Here is an 18,203-nt window from a genome sequence, read left to right as displayed (position 1 = left end):
CCCCCCCCCCCCCCCCCCCCCCCCCCCCCCCCCCCCCCCCCCCCCCCCCCACACACACAGTGGCAGAGAATATACCAGGTATTGATTTCTCAGGGAGACATGATGTGGATTACAGGGATGAAGACGCTTCAGGATGGCAGGGCAGCAGATGAAGAAGGAGATGCCATTAGGGGTGAAAGGCCAGTCACTGGCTGATTCACCAGGACTCCCATGGGCAACTCTGGTTTAGTGCACATACTGGCTGCGAGCAGCTCCCTAGCAAAGGTGTTTTATATGAAGCCTGACTTTCAGCCATTTTTTTTACTGCTCATCCGTTTTCCCTGGCAGTTATTGGGAATAGTCACACTCAATTACCTCCTGAATTTCCAGAGTCCCACACAGCTTTCTGGTGTTTAATGGATGAGGATCAATGTTGTGGAAGAGGCCACAGCACTGCTTGAGGCCCCTCTGCACCAGAGGGACCGAGAGGCCCAGGACCGGCAGGAGGCCTTCACGCTCAGTTAACATCCTTCTGGTCCCCAAATCTGAACAAGGGACCACTGACACCTGTGAGGTAGGTCTACCTATGTCCACCGGTGTCACATGCTCAAGGAAGGCTTCCTTATTTAGACACTCTTTGAGAACTCTGATGCTGGCCGTGAGTCCCTTGAGGTCATCTCTGCCTATGTGTGTGTATATCAGGGTGCAGAGTGGCCTGCAGCACACAGTAGGTTTGTTAGTGAAGAAATTTCTCTGTGATCCTACAGGCTAAAGTGTGACAGCACTGCTCCTGGCTCAAATGCTCTGACAAAAGTTAATTCCTTTTAATAGTATCAAATCCCAAAGAACCTCAGAGACCTGAATTCCCACAGAGATTCCATCTGATGAGATAGACTCAGGCTCACACTGTGAGTTTGCAAAGCCTGAAAATGAACTTATGACAGGGTTCCACAAGGCCTGCCCACGGCCTTCTAAAAGGGAATGTCACAGGATATGAAAATGTCACCCAACTTAGAAACAAAATCCAACCATCTCTCTCTCTTATACACACAAAAAAGGAAACACACTTCCAAACTCCTATTTACAGCTCACAGATGATATAGGCTGTGTGCATTTTGGTTTTGATTTTTTTTTTACCCCCCAAGTTTGGCACAAGGTAAAGTGTGAAATTCATCAATGGGATCTCATTCTAAAGAAGGCAAAATCCAATTAAAAACCGTTGCAGGGCTCCACACATCATCCTGGCCGTAAATTATACATCGTCGTTGTTAATGGCCGGCAGGGTCTGGACTTGAGAGATTGAGAGCCAGAGTCACCTGGGGAGGACTGGCATCCCTACTGTAAATTCTCCCAATAGTGTGGCTGCTATTTTCAACTCTCATCCTCCACAGAGAAGCCTGGTAATTTTCAGTGAAGTACTTGGATTAAGGGCTTTATTGAAAATTACTAGGCCTCAGCCAAACACAATAAGACAGACAATTTGGAACAGCTTCAGAAAAGAACGCTCGCTTCCCAGATAAAGCCCGAATGGAGGTCTTTGCAGGGAGAGGCCCAGGTGGGGGTAAAAATGGAATGGGAAAAAAAGTCTGCAGTAATTGTTGGGCTGTGGAAGGAAGAAATGTTGGAGAATGAAAATGAGAGTGAATGGAAATGACATTTTGTGGAGAGAAAGAAAAAAGATTAAGATGCCAACTGCTAGGCTGAAAGTCATTCAAAACGGTAAAGAACGGAAGAAAAGCAAAAATATAAGAGTGATTTTGTATAGGAGAAACACAGAAAACTAACAGGTCATACTTTACAGGCAAATACGTCCAATGCAAAGGGCGAGAACCCTTGTTGGCCTTGCTGGTGTCACAGCACAAGGTATAGATAGAGGCTTTCTTAGATTCGATTCCAGCCTCAGCCCAGGCCCTCTTGTTAAAGCTTTCCAGCACACCAGACACAGCTGTGGACCTGAGAATGGAGCCTTCCTCTTAGTCTGCCAGCAACACCCTGCTATAAGTCACACTGCCTGGGATGCTGTGGGCCCGACTTTCCCTATATTACCACTCCAAGTCCCAACAGTGCAGCCACTCAAGGGTTTATTATACCATGTCCACATACCAAGCACAGAGCGAAGAGTTCCTTAAGTGCAAGGAAAACCAGACCCAAGATGTCAAGCTGTATCCAGAGCTCTGCCTGAAACAAGGTTTGGTGAGACTGAGGTTTCATTTCATTTCCATCTTATCACACCATTAAAAATAATTTAAATGTTCTACTCATGTATATACTCACATATACATACAAGTGAATAAACGGAATAAAAAATTAAAAATGCATGTCTAAGTGCAAGATCAAACTTGCTTGAGGTTTAAGTGGGACACAAGAGCCAGGCCAGGGGTGCCATTGGCAAATCTTATCTGTGTCAGGGCCCTCTGCGTGTTTGTCTGCTCACCCACTCAAAAAGCTGCTGACCCGACTCAGACTGAAGGTGGCTGCTTTTAATCAGACAAACAGGGCTCTGTATAGTAATGGCCAGCCCTTCTCTTGCAAGGACCCATCTTTGTCCCATTAGCAACCTCTACTGTGAGTGAATGCGGTGCTGGGGGCAGCAATGGAGCCAAGTTAGTACAAGACTCAGGATGGAGTATATTAACAGCATGCACGGCTAGGATATTCATGGGAGGACTGATGGGGTAAAGATGCTTCTGATGCGGTGTCACGTGTGGGGAAGAGGAGAGATGCTTTTGAGGCCTCCCTGGGGCTCAGAGGCAGGGTCAAGAAGCAAGATCATACACTTGTCTGAGGAACTTCATGGCGTACCTAAGCGATGGCAGCATCTTTGATCCCATGGTGTTTGCTGCTCCAACAGTGGCCAGAGAGGGCCTTAGTTGCAAAAAAAAAAAACCAAAAAAACAAAAACCCACCTGATTGTGTTGATACTCTCAAGTATTGGGGTGTGGGCAGGGGAACAAGGACAACTCTGCACTTTTTGCTCAATTTTGCAGTAAATCTAAACTATTCTAAAAACACATAGTTTAAAGGTGGTGACATGGCTCTGTGGTAGAAGTCCTTGCCTTCTCTTAAAGACAGGAGTTTGACCTGGGAACCCACATGGTAGTACAACTACCATGGACAACTCTTCCTACAAGCTGTCCTTTGGTCTCCACAGGTTGATGGTCTGTACACCAGGTTGACCTGAGGCCATGTCTGTAACGGATTGCCTCCATTATCGCAGAAATTCCCATCTTAAACATATCAGACCAGATACAATTTCATGGAGGAAAGAAAGCTTCACTCTTCTGCCCCATTGATCTTCATTCTCATTGCTGAGCTCAGCTACCCTGTTGTTCCTGCTGCTGATTCCTTCCATGATATTAGAACCAGCTTTTCTGGGCTTCCAGTGTGAACTGAAGATCAGTGGTTCTTCAGGCATCCAGCCTTGTTTGCAGAGCTGGGGGGGTCTCAGCCTCTGTGGTATGAGAATAGCATTGCTGAGCTATTCTCCTGAATATATCCTGAAGCCAATCTAAGAAGCCTCCAACTAGTATACATTCATTCTATTGGTTCTGTTTGTCTAGAGCAGTAGTTTTTATCCTGTGAGTTGTAACCCCTTTGGGGGCACATATCAGATAGCTACATTACAATTAATAACTAGCAAAATTACATTTATGAAGCAGCAATGAAATAATTTTATGGTTTATCACCACAACAGGAGGAATTGTCACAGTATTAGAACGGTTGAGGACCACTATGTATGGAGGACCCTGACTAATACAATCCCCCACTGGCTCATGTGGTCTTCAGATGGTGATGCTGTTTTGGCAAAGCTGATGAATCTGTATGGTGTTTGAGAAAGTAAATCATTGCAGGTGGGCCTTGAGGCTTGGTAGCTCAGCCCTACTTCCTGTCTTCCCTCTGCTTCCTGACGATAGGTGTAGTAGATGTAGAATGACCAGTCACCTTATGCTGCTGCTATGCCTCCCCTGCCATGTGGGACTGGCTCCCTTCCATTGTTGCTAATTAGTCAGGTATTATTCAGAGCAGGGAGCAAAATAGATAGCCCAATGCTCCAAAGCAGAATCAAGTAGAACATAGATGCAGGACATAGAGGAGTTGGTGGGTGGCTGGTAATGGGAGCCACTCATTCCCTGAGGTAGACAAGAATGCAGCTCTCCGGGAGATAATGTGACTAGTCCTTACAAGACCAGGAAATAAAAACTGATGGTGGTGGGCTCTGGACAGCATCGGCAAATGCACTATTGAGGACCACAATTCTCAACTCAAATGAGGGAAGTTCCAGGAAATGCCAACACAGTCAACAAGGTACCACTGCACTTCATGTGTACAAATGTGTGTGAGAGGGTACCTGCATGTACGTGTGTGTTCCTGGAATATGCCTCTATTGATCTCTACCTTGGTTTTGTTCTTGAGAGAGGGTCTCTCACTGAAACTGGAGCTTTCCCAGTTTTGCTAGGCTGGTTGGCTAGGAAGCCAGAAAATCCTCCTGGGATTCTCTTTCCCAGTGTGGGGATTACAGGTTGCAGCCTTGTCCCGTGCTTTTCATCTGTGTGTTGGGGGATAAAATGCAGGTCCAATATGAAATGTTTTCATATAACATGCAGGCCATCTTCCTAGCCCTGCTGCTGAGTTTCTTGGCTGCTAGTCACCACCACAGTGGCCTGCAGCAGCCTCTCCTTTTTCCTTAGCTTCTGTCTTGTCCCTGCAGGTTTGCCTATAGTCCAATCTTAAGGAGACATTTTCTCAATTAAGGTACCCTCTTTTCAGATGAACCTAGCCTTTGTCAAGTTGACAAAAAGAGAACAATACAACAAAGTCAATCAGAGTGAAATGTATGAAGAACATTGGTTCTCCAATTACTATGCATTCTAACTTGTTTCCTCAATGAAAGTGAGTCAAAATCTTGAATATTGTGTCAAACTGCCTACACCTACTATGCTACACCCCTACCCTGTGACCTCACAGAACACTGGGACCCATTGTGCAACACTTTTCCTATATAGATCTGCCTTTCAGGATCACTCAAATGGAAGAATGGTAATCGGTCACAGAGAAGCCAGGATGAGCACCAGAGTCAAGTTCTCTTAGATAGCAGTTCCTATATCAATAGCTGTGAGGAGTCACACCATTAGATGTGTAGTAGTTTTGTTAGAACATGTGTATCACTTGGGAGAAGTGAAGATTAACCATTCTAGGATGGGCAAGATGGATCAGTGGGTGAACTGCTTGCTGAACAAGCAGAAAGACCTGTGTTTGAACTCCTCTAACACCTGCATAAAATGTTAGGTGTTGTGCTGTGTATCTATAACTCCAGTCCTGGAGAGGCAAAGATAGGGGGAGTCCAGGGGCTTTCTGGCCATTCAGTTTAGCCAATCAGTGAGCTCCAGGTCATGGAGACACCACATCTCAAAGTGGAGAGTAACAGAGGACACCCCTGGGGGCTTGTATGTGGGCCTGGATGCACACATGCATGCATGCGTGCACACACACACACACACACACACACACAGACAGAGAGAGACAGAGACAGAGAGAGAGATGGAGAGATTAACTGCCTTATGTGCCGAGAGAACACAATTACCCAGAATCCCCCCGATCAAGTGCTGTGGTGCATGATGGGAGTAGGTTCCCCTCATGCTGTCCTGTTCTCCTAGGCCCTTGCCCACCCCTGGAGGGCCTTGTATGGCCATGTGGTTTGCCTCAGCAGAAGACAAGAGAAGCAGTTCAGGGAAGCTACTCCCTCCTATCTGTTCCTGGGCTGCATCTAGCTGAGCAGATGGTCAGCCTTCCTGGGCCTTGTTCAGGGAGATGGCCACTAGTCTGAGCAGAAGTGGAGCAGTGTTGTTTGGAACTCTGGAGAGTTCCAGGTCAAAACTCCAGAATGTTCTGGCCCATCCCAAGCTGCATAAAAGATAATGGCTTCCTAGAACACATCCTGCTTGGTGATATGAAGATGAACCCTTTGCTGCCAGCTCATTACACAGGCACTGCTTGCCCTATGCACTGGCGTTCTCTCCAGCATCTGTGTTGTAGACTCGTGTAGATGGGTGGACTGGATCCTTTTTAACATTCTGGTGGAAATGTCGCAGGCACTCCGAAATGGCTTTCCAATCTTGTTGTTTTATCAATACAACTGGAATGGCAGCTGGGAACGCAGCCCTCCCAAGCTCACTCTGACTCAAGGTCAGCCAATGGATCACGTCACCATGGTCTTCTTTCTGTTTCCACAACATAGGGACATCTGGGGACAGACCTTCTGCTGGCTTTCCTTTTTTGTCTATACTATTTTGTCACATGGATAGATTCTCTCTCTCTCTCTCTCTCTCTCTCTCTCTCTCTCTCTCTCTCTCTCTCTCTCTCTCTCTCTCTCTCTCTCTCTCTCTCTCTCAAAACAGGCTTTCCAACCTCAGCACTATTGATATTCTGGGCTGGATGTTCTCTGTGCTGGGGACACCTTGTGCATTATGGGAAACTCAGCCCCACATGCTCAGACTCATCCATGAGACTTCTAGTGACACTGGTTCTCACTCATGAGAGCAAGGAGTTCTTGCAGATTAAGATCGGATACCAACATTCTAAACTGACTACATTCATTTTTGCCCCTTCATGTGATTCTTTTTTAAGATGAGCAATTGTATACAAAAAGTTAACAGGTTATCTTTCATTAAAAACAACAACCTCACTGTCTTCTGTCTCATTCCTATGGAAAGTGAGCCCCCCCCTTTCCCCCCTCCCCCCAGTGAGCCTGCAGTAGGCAGCAGGCACTGTTCTGAGCATTAGGCATGCTGGGAGAAGAAACAAGAGAAGCCTTTGTTTCCAGTGCTCACAGTCTCTTGGGTGAGGCTACAGAAGCATGTATGTAAACTTCTTGTAGCAAATTAAAGAAAGGACTCCAAAGAAAGACAGAGGGTGGCGCAGGGGCGAGGAAGAGGTGACATTTAGGCTGAGATGGAGAAGAAAGAGCTGTGTGTGGGGGAACAATAGATAGCTTTTGGGCAGAACAAGACTGGTATATTCCAGACTCCAACAAGTATGGCAGAAACACAGAGTAAGATGAGGGGAAAGAGAGGGAGACAAAGCCAGAGAAACTGAGGGTCTAAGACCGTTCAGAGCTGTGCTGCTCATGGAGAGCCTGAGTCTGGCTGCCCACGGAGCCATGTGCTCCTCAGACGTGGTGGACCCTTATTTTCCTTAGGCTTCCTGCTTGGGATCTCTGCCTGGGCTTCCCAGCGCCTGGTTATCATTCCCCAACATACCACAAAGCCACAAAGCAAAGGGGAGCCCAATGGTGAAAGCCTCGCTTCTTAACATCCTGCTAGTCTACTATAGGGTCACGAAGAACCTACCTTCCAAGTGGCCTGGGTAGAGAATTTGGACTTTTCCCTGTGTAAAGAAGACAGGTGGCATAGGCCTGCTATCCTAGCTGCCAAGGATGCTGAGGCAAGGAGGATCACAAGTTCAAAGTCAGCCTGGTGTTTTGAAATGAACAGGTTAACAGAAGGAACGGTGGAGGGCAAAGCACTTGCTTAGCACATGTAAGGCTTAGGTTCAATTCTCAGCAGCCCACGCATACACCATGCAAAAAGATAACATACAACGACGACTTCAGATGTGGAGAGAATCCAGAGCTTGTGCTCACAGAGGAATCTACTAAATGGTCACTTTTAAGACGGGTTCCTGTGAATAACAACTAAGGATAAGGGTCCTTCTGTACAACACAGGATGCTATAGGTAGAAATGCATTTCCACGAAGACATGGGCAGTCCTAAGCCCTGGTATCTGTGATTGAGAGCTTCGTGTGGACATAGGCACTTTAGACATAGTTCATTTCTATGGAGCAGGGTGGGGCAACCTGACAGGCCAGCATCTGGTGTCCTCATAGAAGAAGGAATATAGACACAGGCACACTGTAAGCATGGGGAAGACCGAGACAGTTGGGTGATGGGTCTGCAAGGGAACAAGTACTAACAATTGCCCACCATGACTGCCATAAGTGGTCCTGGAAGGCCTCCAGAGACCCTGGGCTCCACTACACCTGCACCCCAGGCTAGGAGTCCCAGCACTGAAAGGTGAGATGTTTCTACTGTTCAAAGCGTTCTGTCCCAACAGTGATAGTTGGAAATAAAATACCAGCTCCTTTTGAGATCCTGCTGGAGTGACACAGAACAACCTTGACATGACTAAAAAATTCAGTGGAACCCCAGAAGGAGCTTGGAAGTCACCTTGGTCTTATGGATTTCTTAAACAGAGTGGCTAGATTTTATAGTGACTACACATCTAATCACAAGGACAGTGACGAAGTGTAAGATGGTTGATTAAAAGGATGGCAGCTTTCCCTTAGAAAAAGTCAACTGAATATATCATTTTGCTTAAGCCAATTAATCTACAAACTGCCAAGGTGGAACAAAGCCCGTCTCGTCACAGGGTTAATTTTTCAGTGACAACAGGAAAATGGAAGATGCCAAAGGCTCCAAGCACACAGACATGGCTAAGCTGCTCTTCCAGACCTGGTTCCTCAAGTAAGAGCTATCAAAATAGGCAGCTGTGTTCAGGCCTTACTATTCATAGAGTTCCTAAAAGAACTATTGTTTTTTTCTTATATAAAGGGGTTTCTTGTAAGTACGAGCCAGGGGAACATGTATAAAATACTTCCGTACACACTATGTAATATATTTCTGTTTCTGTGAACATCGTGTGTTAAGAATTGTACTTCTAGGTTCTATGCCCCAGTATAGGGGAATGCCAGGACTAGGAAGCAGAAGTGGGTGGGTTGGTGGGCAGGGGGAGGGGAAAGAGGATAGGGGGTTTTTGGAGAGGAAACCAGGAAAGGGGATAACACTTGAAATGTAAATAAAGAAAATATCTAATAATAATTAAAATAAAGAATTGTACTTTTTAGTGCTGTGGGGGAATACATAAAAGAGACCAAGGGACAGTGTGTGTCTTACCTTGCCTTTGTCAAAGTAGTGGATGATTTCTTGGTAGAGCTGCTCTTTCAGCTGTCCCTGTGTTGTCGCCTGGAACCCGTCCCGCTGAGTGAGGTGAGCTGCACACACGTCCTCTGACCACTGTGGAAAAAAAACAATGAATGAACACTACTGAGGCAGGGGCATGTTAAATAATATCACTAAGCACTAAGACAGGCATTGAGTGTGTGGATGAGACTCTGATGCCAGGGACCCAGGGCTGCTGTTATCAGACTGCCCATGCCTGGGAATGCTAGAGGTACAACCTGTCCCTGAAGGGCCTAAGGAGAAGGATGGCTGAGAAGGCAGAGCCAGGGACCCAGGGCTGCTGTTATCAGACTGCCCACGCCGGGGAATGCCAGAGGTACAACCTGTCCCTGAAGGGCCTAAGGAGAAGGATGGCTGAGAAGGCAGAGCCAGACTTGCCCAATAGAAAATCCCTGAAAAGCTTGGGCTCCTGAGCTTGCAAATAGCTTCCTGGCAGCCAGGGTGTACTATAAGCAAGTGATTGGTGACAGTTCTCAGTGGGCAATGAGAGCGCTCTCTCTCCTTGGTCAGAAGTCACTCAAAACCTTAACAGACAATGTATGTGGATCACAGGTCATTCAGAAGGGAACTCCATAGTCTATCTTTATAGAAGGAGGTGTCTCTGCACTACCAGCAGTAGGCCCACTACCTAGCATAGGTTCTGTCAGTATTTGTGGTAGTGCTAGCCAATTTTTGAGTGAACTGAAGAGGTAGAAGAGTAGAAGCTAAGGCCATTTGACAGGCAAGGCATGTGAAACTCCTCAGTATTAAGTTAACAAACCGTTGTTGTTATGGGCTTCAGTAACAATGAGCTGATGTTTCTTGGGGTCTTTCCATGGGCCTATGGGTCAAGATGTGTCAGGAGACTCACCCACTGGAGCTCTGAGCTACCTATCACACAAGTGCATCATGGGATATAATATCCCTGCAGAAGATCCCATAGGCTTCTAAGAGTATGAGATGTGACTTTGCCTGGGGTGGCCTGGGAGGCTCAGGGTACAGCAGGAATGAGCTTATCAGATGGCTCTGGGAGGTGTAATGTGACCCTCTATTAAGGCAGGACAGGGAGGGTCTTACAAAGAAGCAACTGAGTTCCAGGCCATTATTTCCCAAACAAATGCGAGTGAGAGCATGGGATATCCCAGTGAACTGTGGGATAGTCAAACCACAGGGCCAGCTATGATGACATTTGTTAGGGGCATGGCATACAAGGAGAGCTGGGCAAGGAGTGGGTACCATGGTGGTGCTGGGACATAGAACAAAGGGCCAAACGGACTGGCATGGAGAAGTGGGGAGTTAGGTTCCACTGTTGGTGGTATCGAACCATCAGATGCTTGCTCCCAGGCACACAACCTTCCTAAAGTCAAGAGCCTTGGGCTACCTCAAACAGAACTCTGTCAGTCTGGAGGCTCCCTATCCCTACGATTGTTGGGTAGGAGCAGGGAGACCTTTATATGGTCTACAAGGTGCTCAAATTAAAGATGACCTTACAGATCCCATCTGCAAGCAGAACCTGAGTCTGTGCAACACAATCGGTAGTTGTAGAAGTAAAGTTGTGGATGCAAACACCAAACTTGGGTAACTGACAAGGACCAAAAGGTTAAGGCTTATTGTATGATTTCAGATCATATAAGTACCATATTGAATCTGGATGGGGAAGTTCCTCATATTTCCCACAGTAAGCCTGCAGATGAATAAATTCACTGCAAGGCTAAACACTTATGTTTTTAATCATTCTTATTTTTGATAAAAAAAAATAGTAGAAAAGATTGCATTTAAGAACCTTTTTAATTCATAGATACAGGAATACAAACCATTTTGTTTAGTAAGTTGATTGACCAGCACAAATTCACATTGATAATATCAAACATATTTAGGGAAAAAAAATCACAAAATGTAACAGTATAAGAAATATGGAGGCAGATTATGTTTCATTTACCATTTAATTGGAAAATTTGGAGCCCAGTGGAAGAGATAATGCAATTGAGCCTATTGATCTAGGCTGTGGAATAGACTCTCACAGAGTCAGTGACAAACCCATCTGTCCTCAATATATCCAAAGATTAAGCAAATGGTATGCTCTCTCTCTCTCTCTCTCTCTCTCTCTCTCTCTCTCTCTCACACACACACACACACACACACATTTTACATCCACACAGACATACAAAGTTTATGTTCTAAGAGTGTGAGCAGTCTGCCAAACCGTTTTAATTTCCCTGGTGTGAATAACAAGATCTTCACACTTTGCAAAAATACTCAGTTCCTGACATTTGGATTCCTAATAAATACAGACATCAGACTTTACAAAGGAAATGGCTGCTGCCAGGGCATGCCGCGAAATCTCTATCTTCAAAGCTGGTACTCCTTGGGAAAGCTTCAGATGGCTGCAAGACAGGAGGGGTCCTTAGGCATCCAACCTCCAGGATTGAGGAGGGGGAGCAAGAGTAAGCCAGCTCTTTGCCTTCTACTTGCCAGGACTCTGCTCACTTCAGGCAAAGGCAAATGCTGCAGAGCCGTGTGTTTGTGTGTGTGTGTGTGTGTGTGTGTGTGTGTGTGTGTACAGAGACAGAGGAGTCTGTCTGGGGTTTAACTCTGGAACACCATCTTCCTTGACTCCCATGATCCAAAACACATCTCCTAACACACATTTTAATGTAATTTTTCTCTTGTGGGTTTCTCTCTCACTCTACTTTTGCTGTTTGGGAGGTTATCCTAATTTGCAAACAAGAGTCATTGACTAAACACTCTAATGGTTCTCGTTTATCTCATGCAGAATTTTCTGATTTTTTTTTTTAAACCAAGGGTGTCATGAGAAAGATAATCAAAGACTGGCTAAGATTCTAAAATATAAAACTTGAAGTTGCATAGACATTTCTCCATCTCTTCACCTGCCTATCCATATCCACCACCTCCTCATGCATCCTCACAGCCTTCATCCATCCATCCATCCATCCATCCATCCATCCATCCATCTATCCATCCATCCATCCGTCAATCATCGACTATCCATCAATCCTTCCCCCATCCATCATCCAACATCCACCCATCCATGCCTCTATCCCTCTCTCTTCCTCTACTTTCCTTCCCACAACCATCCATTTACTCACTAATCCACCCATCCACCCGTCCACCCACCTGGTCTAGCTATTTTATAAGGATCTACTTTGTATTACTACCTATTCTGGAATTGAACATCAGAGACAACACAACCCATCAGCACAAGCAGAAGGCCAGCGTCTTAGAGCGGGCTGAGGAGTAAAGGAATCACCGAAGTTGAAAGTTCTCGTGCTATTGCTCATTAGCAACACATGTTAGAGACTCGAACAGCCGACATGGAAACGCTCAGCACAGCCTGCTCTGCAGAAAAGTCTGGATCTGCTTGCTCCCTCTGCGAGGAGGAGGCTGACGTACCCTTCCTCTCAGCTGCTCTACCAGGGTCATTCCTAATTATCGATGTTGTTCTGAGTCACAGTCGCTTCCCAGCCCACTGAAGGTTTGCAAACCTGACACCTTGTTAGATCGGCATTAGCTGGGCCGAGTCTGCAATCAGAGCACTTGGATATTTTTGTTTCTATCACTGACTGTAGCCCAGACCCATAAAATCATATGCCAGTGGTTTACTACAATTTGTCATGGAAAAGGAAAATTTGAAATAAAGTCAGAATTTATAAGAAGAGCTGGATAGACATGTACAGTGATTTTTCTTACCTTTAGAAGCTTTGCGTGCAGAAGCAAGGTGTAGGCCGCCTCTGTGTAGTTGTCACACTCTTTGTGCAGGTCACAGAGCTTATACAAGTACCTGGTGATAAAATAGGACTGCATTCTTAAGGACTCACAAGGTAATTTGTGTTGAGGGCTGTAGGTACTAAATTTGACATTCAACAGTAACTCATGGCTATACTTTCTTCTTACTATGTTCATAATTCATAATGCCTTTAAAACTGTTGGTGTAGAAATAACAGAAAGAACTGATATGAATAAATGTAATAATAATATATATATGCAGACAGACATATATACCATGCATATATAAATAAAAGTATATGTTGGCATATACATATACAAATATATAATTTTAAGTCATCTTTGTAGGAAAAAAATGTGGATAATATATAAAGGTAAGAATTTTATTGCAGGGTTCCTTATTTCTTTCATCTTTTCCAGTTACATTCCTCAAACATTTGAAATGAGATTAGACAATCTAGATTGTGCATTTCTCTGGAGTCAAAATGCATATACACAGAAATCCACAAAGATCTAAATCCACAAGAAAAAAAAAAAAGGCATCAATGACAGCAGACTTGATCAAAAGGAAGTCTGTGCCGCAGGAAGAAAGGGATGCTCTTTACTCCACAGCCAGACACATTTTGGATCAAAGAGGCTGGTTGTTTCCTAAGTTTATTATATTCATATCATATGTTTTAAAAGAAAAAGTGAAAAAAACAAGAAATCCAAAACCATGCAAGTACACTCTGTGTAGCTACCACACAATCAAACTTTCTGTCACACAGGTGACAAGCTAACCTCATTCAATAAGGTGGTCTGTAACCTTGCTAATTAGGGGCCACATAGCCTGAAAAGTGATTGAGAGATATAGTGTGTTATTCTAATCAAGTGCTTTGATTATCCAATGATGGTGAGGTTCAAACCTAGGTCCTCCCCAAGCTAGGTAAGTGCTCCACCAGTGGGCTATGTCCCCAGTATATCTTAAAAGCCAATAAAGAATCAAGTCCAGCCGGCCACACAAAACATCTTTCATCTTTGTGAAAGAAAGATATAGGCATGTGGGAAATAAGAATAGACTGCAAAATTATACTGTCTACTTCTGGAAAATTTATCACCATATTTCTCATTTGATCACATGACTTATTAGGGGACCAACATATACAGAGAGAGTGCCGGCCTGCTTGGCATATACATACCTTGTATACATGTAACATGATTACAGCTCACACACAGGGTACTGGTCAGCTCAGCATATTACATATCTTATATACATCCCACAGTGATTGCAAGGCACACACAGGGTGCAGAGTCAGCTTGGCACATACATAGCTTATATACATTGCACAGTGATTATAGCACACACACAGGTGCTGTCCAGTGTGGCACACACAGGATGTAAGCCAATAAGGCACACACCTACTTTATATGCATCTCAGAGACCACAATGCACACACAAGACATACACGTACCTTATATACATCTCTTCTCTTTCAATTTCTTTGTAGAAATTCTGAAAAAAAAAATTAAACCATGGCATTGTTTAAAAAAAAAATCTGACTCCATTATACAACACAGTACAAAGAACAACAAAGCAAAAGCAAAATTAGAATAACTCATCATTGCAAATCCATGCTTCAGTTATGACTGGCACGCTCAGTGGATCTAGTGTGTGTAGAGTAGATCTCTCCATTCACCTGAGCTCTGAGCATCTAACACTAGTCCTGCTTTTTGCTTTTGTAAGATGTAAGCACATCTCAAACACTTTAGACACTTGAGGACTAAACCTGTATCGGTCATTTGAAAGTCACCCATCTTCAGTAAGGACAAGGTTCTGCCTGAAAACACAAGCTCTCAATCACTGTAGCCAGTCCCATTTGAATAAGCAGTCTACTATCATCAATATGACTTCACATGCTGGGGCCAGCCTGTGTAAGAGATGGAGAAGCATGGGGACATGCTTGTCCTCACACGTCCCAAACCACTGGCCATGTGTATTTAAAGGCAAAGACACATTAGTTACATAACACTGCCACACTGACTGTTCCACAAGGGGCCACTGTCACTGCTGTTAAGGCAGAATCCCACCTCCATGGACCTATAATGTATAATGGATTCCACAGAGAATCCATTGTGTTAGAGAGAGGCCCTCTAAACTACAGTATAAGAAAAATGGATGTCCACTTTTAAAAAAAAAAAAAGAAGAGAAGAAATGGAGGAAGGAAGGAAGGAAGGAAGGAAGGAAGGAAGGAAGGAAGGAAGGAAGGAAGGAAGGAAGGAAGGAAATCTGAAAGAATAAAGCCCTGTGCAGAAACCCTGGTGGGGAAAAGTTAGTTTGTGATTTCCAGTAAGTGGGCTATTTCTACACATTACATTAAAATATCATCTGACTCAACATGTATGCCAAAGTCACACCTCTCGTGAGCATGGCAGTGTACATGTGTATGGCAGTGCTGGGAGGCTGAGGCAGAAGAATCACGCGTTTGGGCTAGCACAGGCTATATAGAGATTCTCAAATCAGTCTGAGTGACACCATGAGACCCTGCCTTACCCTTTCCTCCTAGTGATGTTTTCTCTCCCTGTGGACTACTTTCTACACCTTAGGTTATGCATAGGACACTATAGAGGCGCAGGAGTCAACTCATATGGGTCTGTAGGATGGACGCATGAGAGTCACTTTATTTTCTTTATCAGTTTCTTGTTTTTCTTGAGAATTTCATACTTGCATACAATGAAACATGATCATATCCAATGACCATTTTCCCCTTTGAATTCTTCCCCAAATGTCCTCCTCTTAACTTTAAGTCTTATGTTTCTTGGAGATAACCCATTAGATCTAATGAATGCTGTCACACATGCATGGGAGAAGGGCCATCTGCTGGAGCCCAGGAACTCAACAAGGACTGCCATAGTCATTCTTTATCTTTTAGACTAACTTATTTTTAAGAATGATTCTCCCTCCCTCACAGTTATCATCTGCCAATAATTCCCCAGTAAGGGATGGGGCCAGGAGAGCTCCTCATCATGAAATTTAGCATCTAAGAATGATGTCTAAATGCTACCATAAGTGCCCCAGGGAGCTGGCAAACACAAACACTGTAAAAGCAGACACACGGTGAGTCTTCAACTTCACAGATCAAAAGGGCCAGTCTCTCTGAAACAGACTATCCGGACAGCAAGCAGGGTTCTGTATTGAAAGACCCATTTTACCTGGAGCTGCACCTGACATTCGAATGAGCCCTGGTTCCCTTGAGGCCAGCAGTAACAAGGGCATTTTCAGCTACAGCCGGCGACTTAACAGAAGATTCAGAGCGAGAAAAGCCCTTTCTTCCCACCTCTCACTACGATGTCCCAGGACCCTCTCTTGTACCCACGGTTTCCATTCCAGCTCACATCCTCAAATTCATTACCGACTGAACCATTTTCTAAGCCCCACAGTTATTTGACATGCCTGGGCCAATATCTGTGAGACCTCTGTCGCGTCTATGTCTGGCTCCGATGGTTTCTCTGTCCCTCAAAGTGTGCTCTCTGTTTTTAGGATGGTTCTTTTATGCTGAGAGGACAGTGATGTCCAGACTGGGTTTCTACTATCCTGGATGTCAGCTCCAGCAGCTGTGGCTTTGTGCATCTTCTTGTCTCCATAGCTGAAGGAGAACTTGTTAGTCTAAGAAGCTGGATGTTAGGAGAACTGTTTGTCTTTTTTAGTTTATTCACTTTCTTCCTTTGCTGTTAAAGGGAAGGTGATTCTCATGCTCTTTCCACCACTGACAGACATCATAGGTCCCCATGTTTATGGAAGGGAAAACCCGTTATCAGAATGTTTGTCATCAGTCTTAACAGCTTGTCCAGACAGCAGACAGGGGCTGTGCTGTACCAGGACTTTTAGAAGACGTTCCTCATGGCAAGACAGAGACAACATTGATGCTCAGAGAAGCAGAGAGTAAAATGACTGCTTCTGAGAATTTTTTTTATTCAAATATCTCAGGTTTTTCTTTCTGATTTTAAGATTTACTTCATTATTTATTTATATGAATGTATCTATGCCTGTACCCATGTATGAGTATCCTTAGAGGCCAGAAGAGGGCACTGGGTCCCCTAGTGCTGGAGTTACAGGAAGCTCAAAGGCTTCTGATATGGGTGCTGAGAACTGAACTCAGGTCCTTTGAAAGAGCAATACTCACACTTAACCTTTAAACATTTCTCTAGCTCCTTCCGATTTTCCTTAATGTATGTATGATTATACGAGTGTGTGGTATATGTGAGTATGTGTGGTGTGTGTGAGTTAGTGTGTATGAGTGTGTAGTGTGTGTGTGAAAGTGAAAGTGTATGTGTATGTATGTGAGTGTGTACATATATATGTGAGTGTGCATGTGTGTGACTATGTGTGAGTTACTGTGTGAATGTGTGTGTTCTGTGTGTGTGTGTGTGTGACTTTGTGTTAGTGTGTGGTGTGTGTGTGTACCCATGAATGTGTTCAGAGGCCAGAGAAGAATGTCAGGTTTGCTGTTCTCTATCCTACTGCAACAGCACCTCTCACTGAACCTAGAACTATGTTGGTAGTCAATAAGGCCCAGAGATCCTCCTGTCTCTGTCCCTCACAGTGCTGTGCTTATAGCCACATATGCCACTCTGCCTGAGTTTTCGTTGACACTAGGATGCAAACTCAGGGTCTGATGGTCACTCAGCAAGTGACATTATTCACTGGGCCACCTTCCCAACACCTTTGGTAACACCATAAAGAATGAATGCTATATAACATTCCTCCTGACACAAAAGTCCATTCTGGTGACCTCAAAGTACTTGCAAGTCACACAAATGGCAGATATGGAAGTGAAGGCCAAGTGCTTACATGCTACTCGATGACTGAGTCATGGCCTGAAATCACAAGGCCAGTGACTGGGAAGAATAGTGAAGGAAGTTAGGCATGGTAGGAATAGTAGTGTCTTGCATTTCTGCCTAGAGACAGCTGTGGGAAGCAGAGAATAGTCAGCCATTATGGTTCCTTATAGGGGCAATAGTGCACGAAAATGCAGAGAGCCCTGAAGCCAGATTGGGAAGTACATTCATATAGAGGCTTGAGGTTGGCCAGCCTAGCCACTCCTTGGACTTGAGCTTGCGCGTCACCAAGCTTCCTAAAAGCACACTGGTCCTCCTGCTCTTCCAGGATGCACATTAAGAAGGAAGTGCACCAGGAACGGTGTCCACAGACCTAACAGCATCATAGTCATACTAGGAACATGCAAGGTCAAGCATAACCAAATTCATCTCGCCACCCTTCATCTGTGCCATCCTGCACTATCGTTCTGTGGTGCTCTCACAAATGACCATAAACTGGGTGGCTTCAAACAACACAAAGACATCCTCAGAGTCATAAAGTTCTAAAGTCAAGGTGCCTGTTAGGGCCTTGCATTCTCCGTGAAGGCTCTAGGGAAGACGCGTTTCTTGACCCATCTAGCTTCTAGAGATTCCCAGAGTTCTGTGGATGCTGTATTTGTCACTCTAATTGCT

The 18,203-nt window shown here is 44.7% G+C and overlaps 1 protein-coding gene across 1 annotated transcript in view; it reads right to left on the bottom strand.

Annotated features, from left to right (window-relative positions):
* Positions 1-18,203, bottom strand: part of Dock1 (dedicator of cytokinesis 1) — a 497,315-nt gene that overhangs the window by 44,468 nt on the left and 434,644 nt on the right. Inside the window, exons 36-38 of the mRNA XM_021168435.2 lie at positions 14,168-14,208; positions 12,681-12,771; positions 8,928-9,047 (exon numbers count right to left, since the gene is read on the bottom strand). Coding sequence (XP_021024094.1) covers positions 8,928-9,047; positions 12,681-12,771; positions 14,168-14,208 — 252 coding nt within the window. The remainder of the gene's footprint in view (positions 1-8,927; positions 9,048-12,680; positions 12,772-14,167; positions 14,209-18,203) is intronic.

Source organism: Mus caroli, chromosome 7, assembly GCF_900094665.2.
Source record: "Mus caroli chromosome 7, CAROLI_EIJ_v1.1, whole genome shotgun sequence".
NCBI classification, from domain to species: Eukaryota; Metazoa; Chordata; class Mammalia; order Rodentia; family Muridae; genus Mus; species Mus caroli.
This window is presented reverse-complemented; position numbering and strand designations above follow the sequence as displayed.